The sequence below is a fragment of the Prunus avium genome, chromosome 4 (genome assembly GCF_965620075.1).
Source record: "Prunus avium chromosome 4, drPruAviu1.hap1.1, whole genome shotgun sequence".
NCBI lineage: Eukaryota > Viridiplantae > Streptophyta > Magnoliopsida > Rosales > Rosaceae > Prunus > Prunus avium.
This window is the reverse complement of record NC_142287.1, coordinates 29,202,075-29,223,594: the sequence shown is the minus strand read 5'-3', so window position 1 is coordinate 29,223,594 and position 21,520 is coordinate 29,202,075. Positions and strand designations below refer to the sequence as shown.

General features: G+C 38.8%; 2 protein-coding genes and 2 pseudogenes across 3 annotated transcripts; 1 reads left to right on the top strand and 3 right to left on the bottom strand.

The window, feature by feature from the left end:
* Positions 1-5,053: 5,053 nt before the first annotated feature.
* LOC110760311 (organic cation/carnitine transporter 3-like) lies at positions 5,054-6,837 on the top strand. Its single transcript, XM_021962560.2, has one exon. It carries the CDS (start codon positions 5,098-5,100, stop codon positions 6,697-6,699), a length of 1,602 nt encoding a protein of 533 aa, XP_021818252.2. The 5' UTR covers positions 5,054-5,097; the 3' UTR covers positions 6,700-6,837.
* Positions 6,838-9,067: 2,230 nt separating this feature from the next.
* On the bottom strand, positions 9,068-15,273 carry LOC148295187 (organic cation/carnitine transporter 2 pseudogene; annotated as a pseudogene).
* A 374-nt stretch (positions 15,274-15,647) lies between these two features.
* Positions 15,648-18,656, bottom strand: LOC110760310 (malate dehydrogenase, cytoplasmic-like). Of its 2 annotated transcripts, none has more exons than XM_021962559.2 (7): positions 18,426-18,656; positions 17,325-17,483; positions 17,053-17,228; positions 16,616-16,893; positions 16,394-16,529; positions 16,157-16,268; positions 15,648-15,961 (listed from the first exon to the last, which is right to left on the bottom strand). In XM_021962559.2, exons 1-7 carry the CDS (start codon positions 18,466-18,468, stop codon positions 15,867-15,869), a joined length of 999 nt encoding a protein of 332 aa, XP_021818251.1. In that variant the 5' UTR covers positions 18,469-18,656; the 3' UTR covers positions 15,648-15,866. The 2 variants fall into 2 exon arrangements, with proteins under 2 accessions (XP_021818251.1, XP_021818250.1); XM_021962558.2 differs by lacking the exon at positions 18,426-18,656 and adding an exon at positions 17,868-18,025.
* A 907-nt stretch (positions 18,657-19,563) lies between these two features.
* LOC110760302 (organic cation/carnitine transporter 2 pseudogene) lies at positions 19,564-21,307 on the bottom strand (annotated as a pseudogene).
* Between the last annotated feature and the right edge of the window lie 213 nt (positions 21,308-21,520).

The window sequence follows — 21,520 nt, the reverse complement described above, 5'->3', positions numbered from 1 at the left end:
TAAAATACCCAAAATGGGGGCTGAAATTATAAAAATATCCAACACCCAAAACACTTTATAAACATACCCAAAACTCATCATTACACACACTCAAAACCCATTTATAAACATACCCAAAACCCATCATTACACACATACCCAAAATTCATTTTGGGTATGTTTCTATGTTTAAATAGTGCTTGGGTATTTTTATAAATACATGTCTAGAATTGGGTATTTTTATAAATATCTATAAAAAAAAAAAAAAAACAAAAGAGATAGAAGAAAAAGAAACATTATAAATATCAAAAGGCATAACATATAATCACAAAGTTGTCTGTAGCATGGTGGATAAGGGGTTGGAGAGAAATGAAGATGGTAGGGGTTCGAAACCCCTTGTGTGTGTGCTGAAGTCTTCATTTCTCTTCATTTTTTAGCCGGTTGACAGGTATACATGGGTTGACACTACCCGTTTAATAAACGGGTTAAACATGTATTTTAACAAGTTGGCGGGTTGACCTGAAACCCACCCATTTAATAAACGGGTCATAACGGGTTGACCCAAAAATTACCAAATTATTAATCGTGCGGGTTCGAGTCGTGTTTTTTCCGTGCAGGTTTCGAGTCCTGTAACGGGTCGTATCCGAAATTGCCACCCCTACCTCCAATACCAAACTTGACAAGTGAGTTATGGAACGCGTGACTTTATACCACCTTTGTCAGAATATTTGTCACCTAGTCTTGACATGCGGGATTTGTGTAATATCTCCTCCAACTTCTCATATATGAAATTACAATCAATCTCTATATGTTTAGTACAATCGTGTTGTACCAGATTCTCTGCAATATTATTGCTAACTGATTATCACAACATAACTTCATCACAGTTTTAGGCACAAATCCCAATTCCACCATGAGTATCCTTCACCATAAAAGCTCACAAATGCCTTTAGGCATAGCCCTAGCCTTGGCATTGGATAAGGCTACAACTTTATGTTTCTTGCTCCGCCAAGGAACCAAATTACCTCCCACAAATATGTAGTAGCCAAAAGTGGACCTTCGTTCAACTCATTTTCCATCCCAATCGGAGTCTGTTTATCTGCAAATTATTCTTAAGATGCATGATCTTGAGCTCAGAAATTGAAGAATAACGATCTCGCAGTGTATTCCATGCCTCTGTAGCAGACTTACAATTCATCGTTTCATGAAAAGCATCATCTGAGAGACTTGCAGCAATTAAGTTCAAAATTGTAGTGTCCATTGCTTCCCATTCTAGATAAGCATTTGCATCAGGATCAGCAGGAACCATAACCATGCCATCAAGAAAACTAGAAAGCCGATAAACTTTGAGAAATTTCTCAACCTGATAGCTCCATTGCATGTAATTAGTGTCATCTAATTTCTAAGTAACATAATTGGAAGCATTATGAAGCAAATCAATTGGTGTAACAGAGTTTTTCCCCATTTTCACACAATCAAAAATTCAGAAATTCAGGTTGATTTCAGAGAGAAAAGAAGCAAGAGATTCGATTGCAAGACCAATTCGAACAGTGACCACAAGATACAAAGAGGTAGAGAGAGTACGAAGTTGCTAAGAGATTGAGAAGAAAGCAGAACCTCACAATTACTTTACAGAGAGAAACAAACACCGAAAAAGTGAGCAGCGGAAGAGAGAAATCGGTCACAATATGCAGATGCAATGCTCTGATACCATATGAACGCTTTCTTCATGGAAGCCATTGATGAGCTCAATCAAGCTTTGAGAGATAGAAGTATCGAGAGAGAAAGAAACAGAAAGAGAGAGAGACAGAGAGAGACAGAGAGAGAGAGAGAGAGAGAGAGACAGAGAGAGAAATATTGTGAAACTGATTTTCTCATTAGATGAATCACTAAACTTACAGTTCAAGACTTATGTATATTTTAGCTAACTAACTAGCGAATTAAGTTAACAGAAACTAACAGCCAGCTCATCCCTAACTAACAGACACGTTACAGAAGGTATTGAATCATGAGTTACAATCTGGTGGTTTGGGTTGTAGGCTAACAATCCAAATGTCCATGTCGAGAGAACATAAGACCTTTCCCTAGTGCATACTTTAATATCCTCGTAACTGCATCCATATGATTCTCACTAGTATGTGACAGATAAATTAGTCTATCAACCAACCTCTGACATCTCTCCTTGTTAGCTGATACCTAATTAGGAAATTCTTCCAAGCCATGCTTATGTTCAATGGGCATATCTACTGGCTTACAACCCAGCATGCCAGTTTCCTTCAGTAAATCTAGAACATATTTCCTTATTCTTTCACAAGTAGTTCAGGTACTCTTTTCAAACATATCTATTTCTTCCTTATTCTTTCAATTCGATCAATGTCATCTCAGTCTTCTTTTGTTGCACATTAATAATGTCGTCATTCTCGACTCCAATTCTTTTCGATTTTCGGTCAAAAGTGATCATGTGCCTTACACATGACCATCATCAATACTCGTGGGTGGGTGGTGTTGTGTAGATACAGCTGCACCAAAATGGATTCAGCTGCATCCTCAACTTGTGATACTCGCAAGTGCACGAACCGTTGGTAGTTTAGCGTATGTAAGTGCGAGGTCGATTCCACAGGGATTGGTGATTGAATGATCCAATTTAGTTTCCCTACACAAAACAGAAATGAAAAAAGAAAGGAAATAAATAAAACAAGGAAGAAAGAAATAACTAACTCAAGCAGATAAGTTCCCAAGTCCAATTAGATTAATGGATTGATTCTAGCTAAAGTATGATTAAGCCATGGTGTGTGGTCATAACCTTGTGTTCCTAATTCCCTAATTTGATCATTTGTTGTCTAACCTAAAATTAAGCATTAGGAACCCATTAAGCATAGAAGAACAATTTAAACAACCAAGCATGTATCTAATCCCTGTTGTCGAATGTCCATACATACTCTTCCTATTCATAGTTCAATTCGAATTAAAGCATGGTGTCTACTCTTAATTCAAACCAAGATAGCTAACATGCAAGCCTAAATGGTGATCAATCATTCAAACTAGCATATTAACTTATAAGCATAATGAATAAGAACAAAAATCATAATTGAAACTTGGAAACTAATCAAACTTGAAACTAAAGAAAAGAATTTACATAACAATGAAAATTAAGTAGAACTTGGAAAAACTTAAGGAGAATTTCAGCACAAAGATCTCATTATAACAATTGAAAACTAGAAAGAGAAACTAAGAGAATTTGAGGGAGAGAAGGGAAGGGAGCTCTAGATAAGTGTTTGAGAGCTCCCCCCCTTGGGGTGTGTTTACAAGCTTAGGAAACCTCACTATTTATAGGCCTAAGGAAGTTGAAAATCTGAATTATACAATTGAATTATCTAAACACACTAACTTCACCTAACACACTACACTTAATTCACCAACTTAACCTAACACACAATTGCATTTGAAAATAATTCCTCTTGTCTTTAGGCTTAGTGTTGCACCCCCACTTCAACTTCAATTAATTCATTTGGCTGCTGCAAAATTCCACTCAAAAATAGGTATTGAATATGCTTCACCAAACTTTCCCACAATCAACAACACTTCATCATGCATATGTCATGCATGACAATGCATTGCAGCCAGCTTGTGGGCTCGTTTTGGGCTTGTGGCTCCAATCTGAAAAATCTGGAAAAATATGGATCTTGAAGCTCTTTGTCTTATCTTTCCAAGCATATGCAGCCCAGCTCAAGGAAAAATCGGAAAGCCCTTCAAATGTGATTTTTGGCCCAGTAACGCAGATGCTGCCGAATTTGACCTTAAGTTGCCAAAACATGTATAACTTTCTCTAGAAGACTCGGAATCATGAACCGTAAAATTATACAGAAACTAGACTTCCGTATCTTTCCAATGATGTATGGCTCATCATCTGGTTCTTCTTGAGGAAGTACAGTCCAATCCGTGAAGTTGACTGATCTGCAGACACCGTTTTGAGCTAACTTGTCTCCAAAATGCAATTAGTGAGTCTCAAGCTTATAACACTGAAACAAACACAAAACTTATTAAAAGCACAAGTTTAACTCAAAAACATAACCAAATCATAAATTAGAAGGGTACAAAATGATATGTAAATATGCACCGATCAGGTGGCAGTATATTTTTCTTTGTGATAAGCTATGACTGATGGCCAGTGGCGGAGGGAGCTAAGGCCCAGGGTGGGCATGTGCCCCCTCTCAAATTTTGTTTTTGGCTATTGTATTATTAATATAATCATACTTTTCTAACCAAATTTTGAAATGCCCATATATTTCTTTCTTTGTATTTTTCTAATTTTCCTTTTCTCATTATCATTGCTACCCTTTCACATCTCTTATTGTCGTACTTAGATTTGTAGTGATAAATTACTGTTCAAATTTTCTTAGTGTGTAATTTTTTCATTTGATTTTTTTCCTAGGATCGATATTAAGTAGATAGTTAATATAATATGTAAAATAATGGAGTACAAAAATTAGGGATTTTGTATCAAGTAAAAAATTAGTTTAATTGTCACCCTAAAGAAAAATATATTTCAATAATGAGGTGCCCCCTCTGTGAAAATTTTCTGGCTCCGCCACTGCTGATGGCAGTTATGAATTTGAACAAGTGCATGCTTAGTGTACAGATTCGTGCTTGCACAACCTATAGTTAGTTAGCATAGAGGGCATTTCTGATAAGGAGGTGATACAAGTAGAGATTAAATCCCAAGTTAACACGCATGTCGTATAGTATTGGTTTTCCTAATGAAATTTTAAACAATAGTGCAGATAATGAGCATAAATGTGTTACATATGATTATTGGGACTGACAAAAAGTATGGTTGTAAAACTGCTCCCATGTACAAAGAGAAGCCTTGTGCAAAGGTTTTGTGGTTTCAGATTGTTATGCACACTCTAGTTTTATATCCTACATAATATTAACCTATCTAACATTTTTTCACAGAAATTAAAAATTATTACATATAGATCGACGCTGACTACTTTGACTGCGTGTGAGTGTGACCAAATAATCATGTGCGCATTCATCTCAAAGCCCTATAAAAACCTTCACCATATGCTTCACTAACTCGAGTATATATCTTAAGCATTTGCTCTGAACCAATAAATGGCCGATTCAAACCCTCTTCTCTCCGAACTTAACTCTGTCGAGTCAGAACCCCCAGTGTTGCACCACAAACACCTTCCCTCCCTCGACTCCAGGATCGAACGGTTCATCGGAGATTTTGGGTGGGCCCAATTCCTCCAAGCTTCCCTTGTATCGTTCTCATGGTTCTTTGACGCCCAGCAAACCTTCATCACCGTCTTCACAGACGCTCAGCCAACATGGCACTGCACCCAACTCAATGATCCTCACAACTCATGCAACTCAGCCTCAAACGTTTGCCAACTTCCTCAAAATTCATGGGCTTGGGACCGGCCTAGACACACTTCCACCATCTCCGAATGGGCCCTCGAGTGTTCACCGTCACTCGTCCAGGGCATGCCCACCTCTGCCTTCTTTATGGGCTGCTTAATAGGTGGACTTGCCCTGGCCACACTTGCTGACACGTCACTGGGCCGCAAAAACATGCTCTTCCTCACATGTCTCGTCATGTCTTTGTCCACCTTTCTCACTGCCTTCTCCTCCAACATATGGATCTACTCCATTCTCCGATTCATCACTGGGTTTGGCCGTGCTACCATCGGCACCTCTGCTCTTGTCCTATCAACGGAGCTTGTCGGGAGGAGGTGGCGTGGCCAGGTAGGTGTCATTGGCTTCTTCTGCTTCACTCTAGGGTTTCTATCCCTACCAGCTATTGCATACACTCAAAGAGCTCATTCATGGAGAACACTCTATTTTTGGACTTCCATCCCCACATTCTTGTATTGCATAATGGTTCATTTCTTGGTTCGTGAATCACCAAGATGGCTCTTCGTCCAAGGCCGTAAAGAAGAAGCAATTGCAACACTAAAACACATGGCACCCATCAATGGTACTACCACTAAAACAGCACTCACCTCTAGCTTCTTTTCGAACTTGTCTTTTGAGCAAGAAACAAGGAACGTTGATCTGTACTCGGCGATCAAAGTTCTGGTGAAGAGAAGATGGGCTTTTCGGAGATTGTCCGCGGTTATGGCAATAGGGTTTGGTGTTGGAATGGTATATTATGGAATGCCATTAGCCTTGGGAAGTTTGGACTTCAATCTCTACTTAAGTGTCACGTTCAATGCCTTGTCGGAGATTCCAGCTTCGTTAATCACAGTAGTCTTCATTGACAAAGTGAACAGGAAGACCTCAGTCTTGGTTTTCACTAGTCTTAGTGGGGTCTGTAGCATCATGTCCGTGTTGAAAGGAATTCATCCAATATGGACAACAATACAAATTGTGTTCGAGCTTGTGTCTTTTTTCAGCGCATGCTCCGCTTTCGGGGTGTTTCTTATATTTACGATTGAGCTTTTCCCCACCTGCGTGAGAAACTCGGCTGTGTCGTTGGTGAGGCAGGCGGTGGTGTTGGGAGGAGTGTTTAGTCCAATGCTGGCGGCCGCCGGGAGAGTCAATGGCAGGTTTTTGTCGTATGGAGTGTTTGGGGTTGTGGTTGGGATATTTGGGTTGTTTGTGGTTTGTTTGCCAGAGACGAGGGGTAGAGGGATTTGTGATACAATGGATGAAGAAGAATACAAACAAAGAGACAGCTGCTTGTATAATGCGGTCGCTAGTGATGTGTAGATTGATTTAACTACTTTGTTGTCTCTCAAATAATTTCAAGTTGCGTTTTTTAGTGGTGCATGTATTTTTGGCATATGCCTCCCTCCAGTACTGAAACGAGCACATGCTACCTATTCAGAAAATGTGGCATTTATATTATATTAGTGTTGTCTAATTGGTTAGTCTAGTAAGATTTTGTCTATATATATGATGATTGTGTGTATAAATATTCATATATAGGACATGATCAAGACATTTAATTAAGAGAGTGACAAAATTAGAAATTATATAACAGTACTAGTGACAACTTGGAATGATGTGGCCGTTTTTGTTGGCTATCGCAAAGTTTTGTTCATTAGTAACTTGGAATAGATCATATATCAAATCGATGATCCAGTCTGATTTGAAAACTATTTCTTTTTATTTATCTTTTATACTAATTTGATCCGAGAAAGTCATGGTAAAGAATTAGAAATTTATTGTAGAATAAAAACCGCAACCGACCAACTGAAATTAACCGTATGTAAACGAAATTTATCTAAATCCAATCTTATTTGGTTGCGGTTTGACAAAATCATTACCGATATAGTTAGTTTGATTAACGCTAAGGTTTTAAATCGAACTAAATCAAACCGTGTGCCTCTAAGTTGGATATTCATATCGAGAAACGTTTCCCTTCCATTTAGAAAGTACCATTTTCATATTAACTATTTTTTGCGGTTGAATATTATCAAGTAATTTACACCGTGAAATAAAAGGAAGAAGATAATATAGCACGCCAACTATGACTTGTACTGAGACAGCAACAAATGGAAGAACTAATCTCTTCCTTAAACATTAGGTGAGTTGTTTTGCTAGCTATACACTAGTGCTTTGCTTTCTAATCATAGATCAATTATTAGCCGCATTTGCTCCATGTCACACAATTTGATTGGCTCATGACTTTGCTTTGCTCAATCATTTTGTGGAGAGATGGGACACAATAGATCAATATGTGTTATGTGGGAAAAGAAATCAACCAAAAGCCAAAATGATAGCAGCATGCATCATTGGATGACATGGCCAATAATTTTTTTTAAAGAAGATTTCAAAGATTTGATTGAATAGGTTGTGTCGGTATCGAAATAAATTAGGCAGAGAGAGTATCTTTAATTACCCAAAAAACAAAATGGAGATAAGGGCTGCATGAGAAACGCATCTTTAGCTATAGGGAATGCCAAAACAAATAAGAATTTATAAAATTTTGTTGAGCTTTGATAAAAATTGTTTCTTGTTTGTTAGAGTATAAAACGTTGTTGAATTTATATCACGTTATCATGTGGTAATTGATGACTGACTCGGGTCAGTAGGGAAGTTTTACATATGTTTGCCATATTGTTATTTGTGTCATTTGTAATGTTATTCCTATTGATCTAATAAAATTCTCTCTCCTCTTTATAAAAAATAATAACAATAACTTTATCTCGTTAACTGTTGATTGTATAAGAATGTAAACTGAATATAATTTTAGCATTATGCCCTCACATTTCTATATTTTTGGTGCTCACTAAACTTGGGCATATCTCAGGAAAACGTCCAGGAACATACTCATATAATCAACTTCAAAACAAATACAATATAAAATGGCGTAAAGTAAACTTACAACAGGCATAAAGCCGACAAATGGCTAAGGCTCACAACAAAACAACCCTAAAATTAAGATCAGAAAGCAGGTGCACCACCAACGCAAGACCACAACCGCCAAGGAGAAACTAGTATAACCTGTAACAAAAGAATATGGAGAAAGCCATGATTCACATGTCGTAGGTATTTGGATGAATATTGCTCGTGATGTAATTTACTACAATGTTGACAAACAATGCCAACTGTGGCCAGGTTGGAAGTTCCATTTTTTCCCACCGAAGATTTGAGATAATCCAACTTTAATTTGTTTTGTAGCTTATTATTTAGGTACGGTTTAAACATTAAATCAATTAGGTGGTATCACCCATCGAACTCAGCAGTAGAGACAATCTAGGGACCAAGCCGATACAGTCACGCCCTTCTATCGAGATTCCATGACGAGATTGGAGTCGCAACGGCAGCAAGTCTGAGATGGTGGAGAGGCAAATGTGACAGAGTTGTTGTCTTGGTCCAAGCAAAGCTCTGGTTTTGGAATAAGAAAGGCCTAATTTAAGAATCCAATCTAAAGTCAGCTGGGTTAACCACTCTATCCATAAGCATTAGGCCCAAAATTTCATACCCATCAGGGTGTTTCCCTTCTCATTTGTTTTGACAAATTGGAAACTTTTCAATTTGTAAATAGCCAATGTATCTTTCTCCACAAGTCAACCTCTCAAACCATAAACCAAGCAAGTACCAAAACTAGCATATGATCATATGATACCAATTATGGCATATATGTGACAAAATATGAAGGTATTTCAGATAGGGCATTGAACATTACACTAAGGTAGGTGTTAAATCCTGAGTTTCCAACCCCAAATGGCATGCCATAGTAGACCAATCCAATGCCAGTTCCAAGTGTTATAACAGCCAATATTCTTTTAAATGCCCATGTTTTCTCAAATAGGGTCTTCATAGATGAGAATATAGTAGTAGCTAGTTTTGGGGTATTTTTGTTTTCTTGCTCATGGGGCAAGCTTAGAAAGTACACGGTCAAGCTCTTGTCTTCCACTGCTGATCCAATTTGTTTTAGTACTGACATTGCTTCGTCCTCGCAGCCAGGCATGAAGAGCCATCTTGGGGACTTGGTGACAAAAAATTGAAGCAATGAGCAGTAAAAGATGCCTGGAATTGATGTCCAAAGATACAGAACTCTCCAAGTAGAAAATCTATTAATGTATGCTATAAGTGGCAAGGACTAAAAACCACAGGTAAAGAAAAAGAATCCCTGGATTCCTACTCTTCCTCTCCATTGTTCACCTACCTTTTCTGTTAGCAAAACAATGGCACATGTCCCAATCGATGTGCGGCCAAACCCAGATATAAATCTCAGGGCAGAGTAGGTCCAAATGTTTGGAGATGCTGGTTATGAGTGCAGCAACAGACATGATCATGCATGAGATCAAGAGCAGGTTCTTGCGGCCGACCGATGAATCAGCGAGTGTGCCTAGGATAATGATGGGGAGATGGTATCTCAAACACGAACCTCCAACGAAACTACACCAACACTAGAAATATATAACGAACACTCACAATTTGCGGCTAAACTTAGCTGCGTTTTCTGAATAAATTCTCAATTTCAATCTGTCCGATTGGTCTACAAGAGAAAGGTTTAAATAACAACTACATCCTAGGAATATAAGGAATTATAATTCTAGTACAATCAGGAAAACCAAAACAGAAGGAAAATATAAAAGGAAGTCAATCAGCAGTAGGAAAGGTCTCCTAATTTATTTTGGGAAATAATCTTTAAGGTAATTAGGAGGTTTGACTGATCTCTTGGGCTTCCCTAGTTTGGCTTGGGATGCTCCTGCATCAGACTCCTCGGGTTGGAAAGGACTCGACCTCGAGTCAAAATCTGGGGTTTCATTCTCGCCATAGTAAGCTTGTAAGTCAGCGACGTTGAATGTAGGCGAGACACCAATGTCATTCGGCAACTCAAGTACATAAGCATTTTGACCAGCCCTTTTCAATATTTTGTATGGTCCACCACCTCTATCATGCAATTTACCATATTTTCCACGAGGAAATCTCTCCTTTCTTAAGTTGATCCACACTAAATCCCCTTCTTGGAACTCCTTGTAACGCCTATGTTTATCAGCACTCTCTTTATACTTTGTGTTGCTCTCTTTAAGTCGAAGGCTAACACGTTCATGGACCTTCTTGATATGATCAACCATGTCATTGGCATCCCCACTAAAACGATTCTCTACCGGCAAAGGAATTAAGTCAATTGGACTAGAAGGGCTGCGACCATAGACAGCTTCAAATGGGCTCATTCCAATGCTTCTACTTTTTGACTGGTTATATGCAAATTCTGCATGTGGTAGAACATCACTCCAGCCCGTTTTATTGCTACTAACCAAAGACCTCAATAAGTTACCAAGGGTCCTATTGACAACCTCTGTCTGACCATCCGTTTGGGGATGATGTGCACTACTAAATTGGAGCCGAGTCCCCATCTTACGCCACAAAGTCCTCCAAAAATGTCCCACAAACTTGGTGTCTCTATCTGAAGTAATTGTAGTAGGAATCCCATGTAATTTGACAATCTCCTGAAAATAAATATGAGCAATATTGCTAGCATCCATGGTCGTTTTACAAGGAACAAAATGGGCCATCTTCGAAAAGCGATCAACAACTACCATGACTGAATCAAATCCTTGTTTTGTCTTCGGAAGGCCAACAACGAAATCCATGCTAATGTCTTCCCATGGTGCATGTGGCTCTGGCAAAGGAGTATAAAGCCCCGTGTTCTGACTACGACTCATGGCCAAGTGGCAAGTCCTGCATCTTTGTACGTATCTCTCCACGTCTCTTCGCAACTTTGGCCAATGAAATTTGTTCTCAACAAGGTCAATAGTTTTGTCTCGTCCAAAGTGTCCTCCAAGGCCTCCTCCATGTTGCTCCTCAATTATCCATAACCGTAAAGAACAATCAGGAATGCATAATTTGTTCCCCTTGAACAAATATCTATCTTGAATATGGTAATCTTGTATTGAATTATTTTGCACACATTCGGACCAGATTTCACCAAATTCTTTGTCTTCTTTATATAACTCCTGCAATTGCTCAAAGCCCTCCACTCTAACTTGCATGACAGATAATAAGGCCACCTTGCGACTTAAAGCATCTGCTACTTTATTGTGGATTCCAGCCTTGTGTTTAATCACAAAATTGTACTCCTGCAATTCTTCCACCCATCTGGCATGTCTCCGATTCAGTTTGTGTTGCCCATTGATAAATCTCAATGCTTCATGATCAGAGTAAAGGATAAATTCCTTGTAAATCAGATATTGCCTCCATTGTCTAAGAGATTGCATAATGGCATAAAACTCAATATCATAAGTGGAGTAGCGTTGTCTAGTGTCATTGAGTTTTTCACTAAAGAAGGCAACTGGTCTCCCCTCCTGGCTAAGAACAGCTCCAATCCCAACTTTGGATGCATCACAATCTACCTCAAAAACCTTTTGGTAATCTGGTAGAATCAGTAATGGTGCTTCAGTCATAGCTTTCTTTATGGCTTGAAAGCTCTTCTCTGCAGTTTCAGTCCATTTGAAAGTATTATGCTTCATACAATCAGTCAAGGGCGCCATAATAGAACTGAAACTTCGGATAAATCTTCGGTAGAATGAAGCTAAGCCATGGAAGCTTCGCACCTCATGGACAGATTGTGGTATAGGCCACTCTTGTATTGCTTCAATTTTTTTTTTATCCATTTTAATACCATCTGATGATATCACATACCCAAGAAAAATTAAGCTATCTGTCAAAAATTCACACTTCTTCAAATTGGCAAAGAGTTGCTGCTCCCGTAAAACTTCAAAAATTTGTCTCAAGTGCTCCAGGTGTTGAACAGCATTATGACTATAAACCAGAATATCGTCAAAGTAAACAACTACAAACTTTCCAATAAAAGGACGAAATACCTGGTTCATGAGTCTCATAAATGTGCTAGGAGCATTTGTCAATCCGAATGGCATCACCAACCATTCAAATAAACCATCCCGCGTTTTAAAGGCTGTCTTCCATTCGTCACCGGGCCTCATTCGGATTTGGTGATATCCACTCCTTAAGTCTATTTTCGAAAATATTTTTGCTCCCGACAAGTGATCCAACATATCGTCGAGACGAGGAATTGGAAATCTGTACTTCACGGTGATCTTATTTATTGCCCGACTGTCGACGCACATACGCCAAGTCCCATCTTTTTTTGGAGCAAGCAATGCAGGTACTGCACACGGGCTCATGCTCTCTCGGATAACCCCTTTCTTCAACAATTCTGTCACTTGCCTATTCAGCTCCTCGTACTCTAATGGGCTCATCCGATAATGAGCTTTATTTGGGAGAGTTGAACCTGGAAACAAATCTATGCAATGTTGGATGTCTCGCATAGGAGGTAACCCTGCAGGTAATTCTTCAGGAATAACATCATTAAATTCCTGCAAAAGAGGTGTTAATTCTTTAGGAAAATTAAGAACATCTGGATTTGTCTCTTTCACCATCAGCATGTACATATCGCCACTCTCCTCCGCCTCTTTTAGGAATTTTCCTTTGGTGAGAAAGCTTCCAGCACCAATTTTCATGGATTTGGAATTAAATTCGGATTGGGAGGGACCTAAAATAACCTTCGTACCGTCTTTGATGAAGGTATATGTATTTTTGTATCCGTCATGTGTGGCCTTGCGATCAAATTGCCAAGGTCTCCCCAATAATATGTGGCATGCATCCATTGGAATTACATCACACCATTGAGAGTCCTGATACTTTTGCCCAATGGAGAATGGCACTAGGCAGCGATGATTCACTACGACTTCGTTCCCTTTCTTGACCCAAGATAACTTGTAAGGGATTGGCTTCGTTTCAGTCTTCAAATTCAGTTTATCAACCATCTCCTGTGAAACAATGTTTTCACAACTTCCACTATCAATAATAACGCTACATACCTTCCCATGAGAGGTACACTTGGTATGGAATATATTATTCCGTAGCCAATCCGGGTTGTCCTCCACCTTGGCAACATTCATGACCCTTCGAATCACCAAGGACTCTCCATGGTCACTCCATGTGATCTCTTCTTCTTCATTGTCCCCATAATCATCAAATATGGGCAGCATCTCTTTTGACATACCGCTGGTTTCGCCCAATTCTTCAACCAAACTTACAATTTTTCTGTTAGGACATTCAGAAGCAATATGTCCTATGCCGGAACATTTGAAACACTTGATCCCTCTCGGTTTGCTGGCAGTAAAGTTCTCCGGTGCATTGGTCTTGGGTGCTTCACGCTTCCCTGGTTCAGAATTTGATGAGCCTTTAGTCATCCAATAATTTTTTTGCTCAGAACCCTCTATTCCAGTACGCCTTGATCGTGTCTTCATCTGTTTCTCTACTTGTATGGCTAACTTGAAGACATCATCATAACTCCAGTATTGCTGTAAAACCACCACATCATGAATTTCCCTACGCATCCCTCCAAGATAACGTGCGACTGTGTGTTCTTCTTCTTCGACGAGTCCACACCTCATGGTTAAGAGATCAAATTCTTCAGTATATTCCTCAATAGTACGATTTCCCTGTCGCAGATTATGAAGTTTCAGGACGTTTGCTTGAAGGTAGTTTTCTGGCAAAAATTTTCTCTTTAGCTCTTTCTTCATTTTCTCCCAGGTTTTAATTTTGGATTTTCCCGTACGATCACGCCGAGTCTTTAGCTGCTCCCACCATGCAGAGGCATTCCTCCTCAATTTAATGGCCACGATCTTAACTTTCTTCTCATCTGGTACCTCTTTGTAGTCAAATATACGCTCAACGGTATTGAGCCAATCAACAAAGTCATCAGGTTGCATCTTTCCCTCGAACTCAGGTAAGTCTACTTTCATGTCGAAATTTCGACCGTAATGATCTCGTCCCCTTTGCACACCTTCCATGTTGTTGTAAAAGGGATTTTCGTCTCCCTCCCCGTCGGAACTCTCACCACCATGGCTTTGAGTCTCGATGCGAGCGACACGATCAGTGAGTTGTTGAATCATTCGTTTAATTTCATCCATGTCGTCTGTAGTGTTACGGCCCTCCATTCGGACACCACCCCGACCACGCCTGTTATGAGCCATGGAGGCTTCCCTCCACCCACAAGAACCAAAGCGCTGATACCAAATTGATGGGGAGATGGTATCTCAAACACGAACCTCCAACGAAACTACACCAACACTAGAAATATATAACGAACACTCACAATTTGCGGCTAAACTTAGCTGCGTTTTCTGAATAAATTCTCAATTTCAATCTGTCCGATTGGTCTACAAGAGAAAGGTTTAAATAACAACTACATCCTAGGAATATAAGGAATTATAATTCTAGTACAATCAGGAAAACCAAAACAGAAGGAAAATATAAAAGGAAGTCAATCAGCAGTAGGAAAGGTCTCCTAATTTATTTTGGGAAATAATCTTTAAGGTAATTAGGAGGTTTGACTGATCTCTTGGGCTTCCCTAGTTTGGCTTGGGATGCTCCTGCATCAGATAAGGCCACCTATAAGGCACCCGATGAAGAAAGATGGGGCAGGTAGGCCTGTAATGAATGAGCTAGCACATTCAAGGGACCATTCTGATATATGGTGGTCTTTGAGGCTGGGCCATTCCATGCCCAAGCAGAGCTGGGAAGTGCACAAGTGAAAGAGGTAGGGCTGCATGTAGTGGAATTGGTGGTGCAATGCCATGCTGGTTGGGCATCTGTGTAGACACTTATGAATGACTGTTTCCCATCACAAACCCAAGCCAATGACACCACAATGGATTGAAAGAGTTGTGCCCAGTTGAATGCCCCAAGACTTTGCTCAATCATTTTGTTGAGGGATTGGAAATGTTTTGTGTTGGGACTAAGATTTTCTGGCTCAGAGTAATTGGAAGGAGGTAGAGGAGATGTTGGATCATCCATGTGCTTGGTGCACATGGATGCTTGTAGAGAGAAACAGAATTCTAGGCTAGCTATTGCCATGGGGTTTATTAGAATCTACCCTTGAAAGGGTTTATAAAGTAGAAACAATTTGACAACCAAGGAATTTGAATCTCCCCTTGATTCTCCAATTAATTTAACTTAACACTAATGTCAATCTGAGATTTCTTTCATTTTTTTTAATTGATTGATTCCTTGATTTTGCATCCTCTTTTGCTGTACTTCCTATAAGTAAACAGCTTGGGAACTCTTTACTATTTCAGAATAATGGGGAAAGCCAGTGATGTCCTCATTTTAAGGTTATTATTTAAGGATCATCTCTGTAATTTATACTTACTAATCACCCCTTAGATATCTTGTTTAAGTCAAGAACTTGCATCTCAGCAATTAAATCATATACTGATGACTACGATACATCTCATTCAATCTAATTTAAACCCGGGAACATTAACATTGCATAACAAACCACATAAATTGTCTACAACTACAAGGAAAACCAATATGTGGTCTTCCTTTATTTGATGGATCATTGAGTCCCTCTATCATTATTCAATCAGAGAAGAAAAGCTTCACGGTCAATTGAGACATGAATGGGCCAAGGATTTCTCCTCAATGAGCTCTTGTGCAGTTGCATCCAGCTTTCCCCTCGAAAACTCATCAATCTTGAGCCCTGCATTGAAATAGGCAAAGTCCAACTTTAACTATCCAATTTTATTTGCCAGAACCATTACTAGGATTTGAAAGTGTTTCATAATCATTAATGACAGTAATTTGTTGTTGCCAAAACATGATTTTGAGTTCAATTCAAAGCTCAGGTTTCAAATGGCTGAAGGAAGTTAACAATGGGCACTGAGTTCAAACTTACCCTGCACAATTGACCATTGTCCTTTTTCACATGTAACTGGGAAAGAGTATACGAGGCCTGGCTGGATTCCATAAGAGCCATCAGAATACACACCCATGGAAACCCATGAACCCTGAATGACATTCAAAGCAACAACGAAAAATATTAAATTTGTATAGAATTATATCAAGAAAGAAAAAGAAAAAGAAAAACCATTAATTTTGCAAGAACAAAATACTGGTAAAGATGATGAGAAACCTTAGGAGTCCCGAGAACCCAATCACGTATATGATCACAAGCAGAACTTGCAGCAGACAGTGCACTTGATAGCTTCCTGGCCTTAATAATGGCTGCACCGCGCTGCTGCACGGTGGTGATGAACTCGGTATTCAACCTAGAGAATGATAAATTGGATGAAGAATTTGTGTAACAACTTAAAGATTTATACTAAATTTTACGGGTCAGAAAATTGAGAGGTACCATTGATCATTAGCCACAAGTTCTCTGACAGGTTTCTCTCCACCGCTGGTGGTGACAGTTGCATGGTTGACATCAGGATACTGAGTTGAAGAGTGATTGCCCCAGATGATAACATTCTTCACATCACCGACGTGAACATTTAGCTTCTCAGAGATTTGTCCTAATGCCCTGTTGTGATCCAGTCTTGTAAGGCATGTGATGTTTTTCTCTGGGATTGAAGGTGCAAATTCTTTCAAGATGAGCGCATTAGTATTTGCTGGGTTGGCAACCACCAGCACCTGAATGGTAGAAGAAATGAAACTGCATCAACTTAAGCATAGCAACATTTCGATTTAAAGAAAAACACAGCAACAATATCTCCAAATTTTCAGCATGAGGATTAGGGATGAACATAAAAGATAATAAAAATGTAGCGCATTTCATATGGCTTCTCTCACCTTGACATCTGCAGCAGCATTCTTTTCTAATGCTGAAGCTTGAGCCTTGTAAATCGATACATTTTTCGACATCACATCCTTTCTTTCCATACCTTCCTTCCGTGGGAATCCACCAACCATAACAGCAACATTGACACCCTTACAAGCTTCCTGAACATCTGTTGTAGCAACAACACCTACAAACATGTACAAGGTAAACCCTAAGAATCCTCAAAAGGAAAAATATCAATCTACCATAAATTAGTATCCAAGATCAGGCTTCACAAGCATACCTTTGAGAAGAGGAAAGGCAGCATCAATCAATTCCATTTTCACCCCATTCAAGGACTCAGCTGCAGGTTCAATATCAAGCATGTGCAGAATTACAGGCTGATCAGGGCCAAGCATCGCCCCCCTAGCAATCATTGGAACAATAGCATAGCCTATTTGCCCTGATGAATATGAGCAAAATCCATTATTATATTACACAGTAATTAAAAAGTCATATCAAAGAATCTAAGTTCACCACAGAATTAAAGGAAGATGTAATTCAAATGCAAAAAATGAGTCCTAATCATTCTAGGACACTTAACATAAAAGCTTGTCCCTTTTCATTATTTTGTTAACTTGACAGACAAATACTGAGATACTTAGCCCAATATTTTCAAATCATAAAATTGGATATCATGAGCTTAAAAATTCAGGAAATATTCCAAGATGGTCTTGTGGCAATGAGAACACATGGCATCTGAATTTTGAATCGGAACTTGTAATTTTTGTTTTAAATTAAAACAGGGGGGGAGGGGGAAGAAATAAAAGGATTTATTTGAGCATGCCTGCAGCACCAGTAACCAATACAGTCACAGGCTCCTTTTCCATGCTCAAGAAACTCCACATGTATTTTACAAGCTTCCAAAAGAAGGCAATAGTGAACAGAACAAGCAAGATTTTCTGGAAAACTACAATATTCTCCATTTTCTCAAAAACAGACAGATGCAACAAACAACTGTTAAAATCAAGACAATCCAATCCTATGTTTTTATATAGGTGTAAGAGTACCATGATTGAAACAAAGAATCTACGGGGTACTTCCAGAACAAGGCAATCAGATGCCAAAACAAAGTCCACAAGATACTTGGAAATACAGAACATATCAAATTATTCCAAAGAACCGAACCAAACCCTCTGTTTGGTCTCCTCCTAAACCAAGGAATAAAAAAAAATTAATAAAAATAACAGTCTCAAATCCATGCTTGTTGAAGAATTTTAGTGATCTCATAACAACAACAAAAAAAAAACTTGAAATTCTTCTCTTCATCCACATTTTCATTCAAGCCAGCCACACAGAGAAAATAATACTGGAAAGGAAGTAAATTTTGAAAGAACGACCATACCAGCAGCACCAGTGACAAGAACTCGAACTGGGTCTTTCGCCATTGCTGCAAAGTGTGGTTTTGGATAGAGAAAATGGGTTTTTAGGAATGAGAACAATAGAGAAAATGGCGATGGGACTGTTGAAAACAGGGGTGGTTTAAAAAGGATGGGAACTAATGAGAATGAGGTTGAGAAAGAGAAGGAGATGAGGATTTGGAAGATTCAGAGTGACGGAAATCGAGGGTAGAGATAAGCGTGATGATAGGAAGACTGCCAACTTCCATACTTACGCAGAGAACAGAACTTGGCACCATGCAAACACTAAGAAACGTCCACTTGTAAGTAACCATTTCATCTCGACGACCATGTCATCTTGGTAATTTTTTGCCTTACTTTTCAACAAATTACGTCTCATTTTACATATCACACATTTCCTTTTCACTCTAATTCTCTCTTTATATACACAAGAACTATGTATGTTATTCTTTTTTATTTTTGTCACTATAAAAACTTCTCCCGTTGTGTGGAAGGTTTACGAATATTTGGTTATATGAATTAAACTACAACAAAACAAAACTCATATTCAACGTTATATGTGACATAAAAGCATTTGTATCATTTAGTGAGCTAAGTTGAACTATGTGAAGGCTGAGTAGTAACGAACAATAAAATTGACTGAGCTAGCGGTATAGATTAGATAACGCCAATTTATTATTATTTTTTTTTTGTGAATTGCAAATTATTCTCCACTCTAAATGGTGAGGCACGTCGTTCGAGTAGGCAACTTTATCAATAACAAATTAAGGCCTGTGTTTTTTAATTTTTTTCTTTTGCCCCAACTCCATGTGAATGAAAGTTCTTTGCAATCAATTATTAGATCCGTAATCGGGTTAGGAGGAATTTAAATTGAGAAATTGAATTGAGGAGATTAAAGTTGTTTACTTAAACTATGTGGAATTGAGTTTAGAGTGAAAAGCGTATATCTTACCAGTAAGTTATAGAGTAAAATGTCAATATCCTTATTTTGTTTCGGCCCCGTTTACTTTTCGTTCTTCTATTTGTAGTAAACACAGGAGTAATCCGTAATTGGAATTCAACTCCTTATTTTGATTCCCATTACGAATTAATTACGAATTAATAAACATGACACGAGAGTAATACAATTAATCTTGTTAGCATGGGGTGCAATTTTATTCAACCAGTAATCAAACGCATAAAAGACAGAGCACATGCCAATTGCCAACGCAACAAAATCAACTAACACATTACAAAAGATCCAGTTTTATTATGATAATAAACTAAGCATGTGACAAAAAAAAAAATTTGACCTCTCATCCCAAAATCATATTCTCTTTGCCTTCTTGTTCTTCCATGGTGTCACAAAGCGTTCCTCCCCTTGTGTCTGGCAAACAAGCCACAAAAAACCCAGAAAAAAATATAGCCAACCCAAAAACTCCATAAGAAAGAAACCCATTGTTGCTCCCTACAGAAACCAGTATTGAACTGAACACAGCACTCAGCACATAAGATTGCCTCAGCAGAGATGTAGCAGAATTCCTCACACAAGTTGGAAACAACTCAACTGTAAACATGGAGATCAAATTCCATGCTGTTCTTGAACAGAAGAAAGAAGCCAATTCCAGCCCAATTCTAATACCCTTTTGTCCATTTCCAACAATTGCACACGAAATGCCAAATATCCCACTTACCAAACAAAATGCAAGCACTGAATATTTCCTGCTCCATCTTTCTAAAATGATGCAAGTGATTGGATATGAAGGTATTTCTAGCAAAGCATTGAACATGACACTAAGATAAATATTGAAGCCTAAATTTCCAACTCCTAATGGCATGCCATAATAAACCATTCCAATGCCAAAACCAAGTACCATAACTGTTAGTGTTCTCTTCATAGCCCATCTTTTGGCAAACAAGTCCTTCATTGACTTGTATGGGTGATTGTTAGTCTTTGAAGTTTCCTCCACCCCCTCAGATGGCATGCCTGCTGAGACCAACAACAATTTCAACTCACTTGGGTAGTTCGGTGCTGCAGATTTTTCCAGTATTGCTATGGCTTCTTCCACAAAACCATGCATATAAAGCCATCTTGGAGACTCACTTACAAAGAATTGAAGCAATATGCAGTAAAGAATTGCAGGAATTGAAGTGCACAAATACAGAGCTCTCCATGAGTTATCTCTGTTAACATAAGCAATCAATGGCAATGACAAAAACCCCAGAGTGAAAAAAAAGAACTGCATAATTCCCAATCTAGGCCTCCATTTTCTTCCAACTTTTTCCATCAACAACACAAGAACACATGTACTGATTGACGAGCGGCCGAAACCGCTAACAAATCTCACTGCAGAGTAAACCCAAATGTTTGGGGAGAAGATGGTAAGAAAAGAAGCTAAAGACATTGTGATGCATGAGATCAAGAGCACCTTCTTGCGGCCAAGTGAAGAGTCAGCTAGAGTGCCTAGAAGGAACCCACCAATCACACTACCCAAGAAATAAGATGAGGCAGGGATGCCTCTGATGAAAGAGCTTGAACATTGCAGGTCCCAATCAGATATGATTGTGTGGGAGGAAATTGCATCCCAGGACCAATCAGAGCTGGGAAGATCACAGATGCTGGAGCTTGTGGTGCATGATGATGATGATGTGGTGGCAGTGGAGCAGTGCCATGAAGGCACAGCATCTGTGTAGACACTGATGAATGTTTGTTGGCCATCAAAAAGTGAAGCCAAAGAGACAAGGATGGCTTGCAAGAACTGCTTCCACCCAAAACTTGATTGACTCTGCTCGATTATTTGATCCAAGGAGTCAAGGAGATTGTTTCTTAGAGTTTCTTGGTCTTCCATGTTTGATGGAGGCACGGAAGAGGGGTTGGATCAACCATGGGATTTATAAATTGTAGTTGTTAGCTAACATATAAGAATATTTGTGTGTAGTAGATTTGACAGCTGGGTGGAGGCAAAACATCTACTTGTCTTTTTCCATATGGTCATTTGTTTTCATAGACATAAGGTGTGCACTATATAAAATATCCAAGCTTATTAGCGATTTTTACATATTAGAGTTTGCGTATTATGTCAAACTGTGATTTGCAAGA